The sequence below is a fragment of the Erpetoichthys calabaricus genome, chromosome 1, assembly GCF_900747795.2.
Source record: "Erpetoichthys calabaricus chromosome 1, fErpCal1.3, whole genome shotgun sequence".
Lineage (NCBI taxonomy): Eukaryota > Metazoa > Chordata > Cladistia > Polypteriformes > Polypteridae > Erpetoichthys > Erpetoichthys calabaricus.
This window is the reverse complement of record NC_041394.2, coordinates 190,785,863-190,793,407: the sequence shown is the minus strand read 5'-3', so window position 1 is coordinate 190,793,407 and position 7,545 is coordinate 190,785,863. Positions and strand designations below refer to the sequence as shown.

The following is a 7,545-nucleotide window of genomic DNA, read 5'->3' as shown; positions in this document are numbered from 1 at the left end:
AATCGGGTTTGGAAAATGGTTGGATATTTACCTAAGAAACAATGCATAAGAATTACACCGGACATCTGTTTTACCTCAGCTTTGTGAGACAAAGAAACTGGTTATAAATACATCGGATTTTTTTAAATAAATTGTGTAAATTAAGAACGAATAGGCACCGTTCCTGTGATATTGCCGATGAGTAAGTGGCGTTGATAATATTATGTTATTAAATTCCTAAAAATTAATTAAAGTACTATCAGAAAACCAGCGCTGGCCGGCTTCGAGCCGCACGTTTTTTTTTTCATTCAGTCAGGCGGGTAACAGTCAGTTAAACGCGTCATAGCAGTGCGCAGGCACACTTGGGGGTCCTTGTGTGTTTAGAGATGGTAGAGACACGTGAAGAATGAAAATCACCCTCCGCAGAGTCTGTATCTGTGCTGCTCTGATTTATTTGGCGTTTTCTGTATATGCAACGTATATCGTATTTTTTAAAACGAAAGCGGTTAACCGAGTACAAAGGGTGACGAAGAAGGGCAAGGGTAGGCATGCTGCCGTTATTTGTTTTAATCACTGGTGTGATTTTGATCTTTATGTTGCGCAAAGTCTTACAGGAGATACATTCTGGAAGGAACTTGGGCAAATCGTAGTAATCCTTGAAATGATTTTTAAGATTATTTTTTATTAAAATAAGCTTGAAAATAGAGAGAGTTGTTTAATAAGAACGATAAAAGTACCGCTAAGTTAACCGTGTTAGTTGTAATCTTGTTTAATTCTGCGTGATGGAATTCTCCATCCATTTTGATTGTGTTAATATTTTGTAATTAAAATGTAATTGGTTTTCATAAATGAGTGTTTGTTGTTTTTCTTCCAGTTGCAATGAAATGAAATGTCAAGCAGAATGACTCATTTTATTGGCTAACTAAAAAGAAGTTAATACTTATTGATTACACCAATTTATTAGTCAAATAATGCATAGAATATTCTGTTTAGCAACTTGTTCTAAACTGTCTCTTACATTATGTTTAATTTTCTGGGATATTTATTTATGTGTGCGTGTGGACAAATGTGCTCAGTAGATGGACTTTTGTGCCATTTCGGTTATAGCTCATTGCACCTGATACAGCCAGGTTAGGCAGCAGTCCACTATACAGTGAAATGTATTGAAGATAATGGATAAATATATTAGTGTATCTATTTGCTTGTTCTTATTATTGCCACGGTTTTATGGTTTGAAAAGTATTGTTTCTTAAAACATTGCAGAACACAGCTATAAGTCTTGTTCACAACCCCAGTGATGTACCTCATATGTCATATTAAGCTTGTCCTGCCTTATGCAAAGGGTGTCAGAGATCACAACCCCCCCCACCCCTTGAAATTTCAACGTATGTTTGTGTAAAGTCTGAAATCAAGATGCATCAATTCGGACCTTTTTATCTTTAAGAAGATCTTTTAACTGAAAAACTTAAGAAAAAAGCAAATATCACTTTTACAAATAAAACATGTTATTAGTTAGTGGAAGCCCTGCTTGCTTTATTTGCAAAAGAAACCCCATTTGAAATTATCTTAATGTAAGTAGCATTCCTGAATGTTTCCCTCTTTACAGAAGAGTTCAAACACTCTTCTCTTTAGACCGCTCCACAGATTTTCTATAATAGTGTGCTTTGACTGAGTCGTTTCAGGATATTGAGCTAGCTTTTTTTTTTTTTTTTTTTAATTTGCTGTGCCCTTTAAATTTGTATTGTTTTGAAAGGTTAAGTTCTTCATTAATGGGCGGCGCAGTGGTAGCGCTGCTGCCTCACAGGAGACCTGGGTTCACTTCCCGGGTCCTCCCTGCGTGGAGTTTGCATGTTCTTCCCGTGTCTGCGTGGGTTTCCTCCCACAGTCCAAAGACATGCAGGTTAGGTGCATTGGTGATTCTAAATTTTCCGTGTGTGTGTGTGCGCGCTGGCGCCCTGTGTTGGCTGGGATTGGCTCCAGCAAGACCCTGTAGTTAGGATATAGCGGGTTGGATAATGGATGGGTGGATGGAAGTTCTTCATTAATTTCAGCTTTCCGGCTGGGGCAGTAGATTATGCACCAAAGTATCTTGGTATTTGAGGTTACTGTGTCCATTCTGCAATCCCTCCCATAGGTAGGCTCTGTGTTCTTTGGCAGTGAGCTAGCTGGGATGTATGAAAACTTGATGGGGGTACATGAATATATTTATGGCAAGTCTGACCCATGTATATGCAATATTTTGGAGAAACTGGGAAATGACATTCTTAATCAAGTAGGGAAATGCAGCCAAACCAGCTAAATAATGACTTGCACGCATAACAGTAAATGTTACTGAGCTGTTATAATAATGGCTGTTGACGTAACAAGCACTTTAAACCTCAAAAGTGATTAATGTAATGTAAAGACTGTATTATAGTTCAATTTTAAGAGGTCCAATCCTGCATATTTTCTGGTTATATTGGCTACCTTTTGTCACTTCTCAGAGAATACATAAAATATTTGTTTGCAAAGTAAAAAGGCAATGTGCAAAGGTGTCCTATTCTCCTAATGTAATCAGAGAAATTTACTGCACTGATATTGTAATAAGGGCTCCTAGCGAGAGTGAAGTTGCTTTTGTTAACTGAGTAGATACAGTCCATTAATACACAAGTTATCATGCCTTAGTGACCTGGGTCAACCTGTGATTCATTTGTTTTGAGGCAGAATAGTTTTGACAGACATTATAGTAGTATAAGTGGTGGGTAGCTTATTGGTAAGGTAACTGGCAGAACCCTCAGGTTTTTATTATGGCATGTGTTATTCATTGTAACAAAAACCATTTCATTACATGTGCCCTGTAATGGTGGCTGCCCACTAAGACATTGGCTCCTTACGCCATTCCCTGACTCCTCGAACACAGAGGAGAGATGCTATATAATTCACAGTTGCGCAGTGCAGCCAGATGCTCTTGAATGCAAATGGTGGTGTCACTGATGCATCAAGTAGGAGGCTGTTATACTTGCCCATGAAGTTCTGCAGCATTGCTATTGCATATACATACTGTATATGAGGTTGATTAGCATGCTCTATATGTGGATGTTTCAATGTGATATTTGAGGCATGTTCACAAATGCACATTTACACGGTGATTGTGTTTTACGATGGGCAAATTGAGTAGAAATTTTTATAAGGCAGGTTTAATAAATCTTTTTTTTTTTTTTTTTAACCTGTTTTTTGGCATTTGCATATTTTCATGTGGAAATCCATACAAGTTTGACAAATGAGGCCCCTGTTGTTGCCATATTCTGGTCACGTCTTAATAATGGTCACCACAGTGTTTTTGATGTAGGATATGCACTCAGAGTTATTTTATATAATTTCCTCAACAATATGATTCTGTAGATTTTTTTTACATTGACCATGTTTCTGTCTCCACTATACAATCAATACACCTTCAAGGAAATCTTAATAGAACATTTAATTTGAATTTGCAGCCAATCAATCACTTCTTTTACTGTCGGGTGAAGAGAGATTACCTTTGCACCACATTTAGAACAAAATTAGTTAAATTTGAACACAATTTCCATTAGAAAGATTTTTTACACTTATGTAACCAAGACAGTGCAATTTACATTCAGTACAATACAGTCTTACAATGATCAGTTTGTTTTTCACCTCAGTTTTGCTAGTTACAATATCTTAATGTGAAAAAGATCTGACTTGATTTCTCTCGACTTCTTATTTTACATCAACAAATTTACTTAAGGGTTTGCATGCTTTTGATATCTTCTATATTTACATTTCAAGTTGCATACAGTGTGGTATCTTTTCAATAACAGCATGGGAAAAAAATTATGACACAGTCTGCTTCCTGGAATATAATTTTATGCCACCCATTTATGAGTGTACATAATATGATTAAAGGGTTAGGAGGGGGCCTAGAGCATGTCAAGGCAGCATTGGGCACCAGTCCATCATTGGGTCAATAATTGAGTTTCCCGTTAACCCAAGATGCACATATATAGGTTACTGAAAAAAACCTAGAATAACTGGAGAAAAGCAATGTAAATAAAAGGTAAACATGTAGTTCCATACACGTAGTGACTGGGTCAGGATTCAAACTTTTGGTCCTGGATTTGTGAGAAAGCCTTACGTACTAACCACCGTGCCATATGTACAGTATACAGGACATAAAAATATATGAAAGTTAATTTAATGAAAACAAAAGTCAAAAGAAACTTAAGCACAGTATTTTCTTAGTTGCAATAAGTATAGTGATAGTATAGGCATATTTTAGGTGGAATGAGAAAGAAAGATAAACTAGAGAAAGAGAATGAGTATCCTGAGAGAATGGAGTCCTGAAAAACATTCCAACCTCCATTGACTGTTTGTGATTATCCAGCTCTTTCCCCCAAATTTACAATGTGTATATTAGACTAATTATTGACTGTAAATTGGCCCAATTTAAGCGAGTCAGTGCGTGTGTGCGTTTGATTCAGTGTGCTGTAAATGTAGGCTCCAGCCCTCACAACCCTTAACAGGATAATGTTGGGTTGCATAATACATAAATGGAATTGTATCAAACATTCTGAGCCAAAATGTCTTTCTACCTTTTTCAGGGAGTGTACCACAGACTGCAGGACCAACCCATTTGAAAGATGTTCCGTCTGTAGAGGAAGGGGAGTGGAATCCTTGGGAAGAATATGAAAAGAAAAATACACTTTCTCCAAAAGACCAAAATGTCATCCTCAAAAATATAAAAGATTATCCCTCTGAAAAAAAAGAACAGTATTTCAAAGTCCAGATATGGGGCAAGGCTGCAATTGGTAATTTGTTTTAAATGCTTTTTGTTGATGCCACCTGGAAATGCACAGTCTTTTGCAATTTGTTTTATGTAAGGCTAACAGTGGTTTTATTCTTCAAATCTAAACATAAGCCATCATAAAAAAATCAAATTTTGCAATTAGAATAGACAATAACAGACATATCTTGCTTTATTTTTATAGCATCTTCATGTAGTGAACACCTTGAGAAGACAATTTACATATGTTTGCATTTTGTGCACTTATAGCTTAAATTACTTGCTTATGGTAATGAAGTAATTGCTGCAAGTAACAGTGACTGAAACTGCCCTATTAAATTTTAATTGGTTTCTTCAAGACTCCTTGACAATTGTGTAATGACTTGGGATTTAGGTAACAGTATTTGGTTTTTAGCATTCTTTTCCTATAACTTTACAGTTGTTGATTTATTTAACTGCATGTGCAGTGTTATGAGCCATGCTGACATTTACTTTTAAATGTGGATGATCAGGCAGAGTGTTGTAAATCTTGGTCATTCTGAAGAGGTCTATTAACGTATAGCAACCACATTTGTAATCCTTACCAGTAACGGCGCACTGCATGATAGTGTGCAGTGAATAAACTTGACTTGAGCATTCATAGTTTTCATACTCTTTCTCTGTACGTTTAGCATTCGTTTGCTCAGAGGTTGATGTGCTTCCTGAGCAGCTCTTCTTTTCTCCACCCTAGCGGCCCGCTTCTACTCTTCTTTCATCGGCATCTTTTTGCGTTAAAACTGATTCAGTGTTTGTGTTGCAATTACTTAGTACATTTTCTTTAATTTTTCACTTAAGCTGGCACTTAAGAATTCAATCTGCTTCACGAATGATTTAAGATATGAAGAGGTAGGGGAAGTGATGGCGAAGGTGGTAGAGATGAGAATGGCTCCCGTATGCATGTGCTGCACGGCCGCCCTGCTGGCTGCTGCCGAGAGTTGATTCTACAATAAAATAAAAAGAGGAATAACCTTGGAGGTCAATCATCACCCCGAAAGCAGATGTTAGACATCACGTAGTATATATGTACCAAATTTCAGGTCAATAGGTCAAACGGTTTGCGAGCTACAGGTGATTTAAAATCCTGGACAGACAAACGAACAGTCACGATAACATATTATATATAAAGATTATTAAGAGAGTGTCCATTGCAGACCACCCCCACCTAATCAACCCATTAACCAGGGACCAGTTGACGTAAGATGCATGTCCACTTGACTCATTGTTATTTTGGGAAAATTAGGTGAATAGGATTGATGAATTTTGTTTATATGAATCCCTTGTTGTCAAAATTGTTCTGCTAGTCTAATGTTCTAATGTAAAATTGCTTTTTATTTACTTTTTAGACATTTCATTAAAACAATCTATGTGATTTTCACATAAAAATATTTGCATATTGCAAATGTCTTTTTAGTGTGCATCTTGCACTGTGCCCTTCCTGGTTTTAATAGCTCAAACAGTATTATACTTTCCCTAATTTTGGTCCTTCAGCAAATAAAGGTGAAGCTTCTTAAACTTAGTATGTTTTCTGTACTTAACTCATACTTTTGGATCTTAAGTTGGTTAGAGAGTGGGAGAGTCTTTTTATATGCTGGGTGATTGGGTCGGGTTCCTATAAAACCCACAGATTGGGTACAAGTCAGTAACTGTCCCTAGACAGAGTGTCAGTTTGTCTCAATGTCCCTTCTTGAACACACTCACACTTCTTACACAGGAGTCATTTTAGAGTTGCCAATTAACGTAACCTGTACATACTCTCAGCTAAGTTCTGAATATTATATACTTTTTATACATTTGAGTTGTTTTCACAATGATAATGGTTTGGAATAAAAATTTACACAGTTAATTTTGTATTACATGTTTTTTTCCAAATGTTAATCCAAAATTTCCAACATTTTTAGGACTTTATCTCTGGGAACATATTTTGGAAGGTCAACTAAATCCATCTGACCCAACAGCACAGTGGAGGAAAGGGAATCTTCATTTAGGAAAGATACATTTCAGGTATATTATTCTTTTCAAGGTACAGTTTAATTTTAATGTACAGTGGTGTGAAAAAGTATTTTCCGTCTTCCTGATTTCCTCTATTTTTGCTTATTCATAACACTTAACGTAGATACTTGAGGATAAGCTGACTCACAATTTTTTAACCAAAATACCATAAGAAACGTGTCACCAACAAATAAGCCAAATTTTTAAATTTAGAAGGAACTGGAAAACATAACATTAATTTTTAATGTAAAGAGTAACCTAATGCAATACTTAATTTTATTCAAGTAATACCTGCATTATTATTATCCCAGTAGCACTAAACGTAAGGCAAGAAGTACACGTTCCGGTATGCTGGGCCTTTTCAAGGCTCAATCTCACAGCCAAGAAGAAAAGAGTGTGCTGTGTGCATTCCAGTAATAGAAACCTATTAATTTTAGTGTCACTTTAATTTTAATCTAGCTATTTACTATAGATGTTTTTGAGTGTGATCATTTGGAATAGTGGCCAGTGTTCATACTGTGAATCTTGTGGGGCTCAAGTTTAAGGATGGAAAAAGGGGATGGATGTTATTTATTTCTCTGCTCATGAAAGACTGAACATTTATTAAAATAAAGAAAAATTAAAATGCTGGCTAGTGAAATGTGCAATTTTTCATACAAAAGAAGAAAAATTAAAACATTGTAATGCATTACATTTTATAATAAGTGTATTGCATTGTTTAGTTACTCTTTTTATGTAAGTAATGAGAAATTTAACTA

At 35.9% G+C, this 7,545-nt stretch overlaps 1 protein-coding gene across 1 annotated transcript in view; it reads left to right on the top strand.

The window, feature by feature from the left end:
- The first annotated feature begins 313 nt into the window (after positions 1-313).
- rxylt1 (ribitol xylosyltransferase 1) overlaps positions 314-7,545 on the top strand; it is a 30,944-nt gene continuing 23,712 nt past the window's right edge. The window contains exons 1-3 of the mRNA XM_028810491.2: positions 314-521; positions 4,578-4,784; positions 6,697-6,799. Of these exons, the coding sequence (XP_028666324.1) occupies positions 386-521; positions 4,578-4,784; positions 6,697-6,799 (446 nt within the window). The 5' untranslated portion in view covers positions 314-385. The remainder of the gene's footprint in view (positions 522-4,577; positions 4,785-6,696; positions 6,800-7,545) is intronic.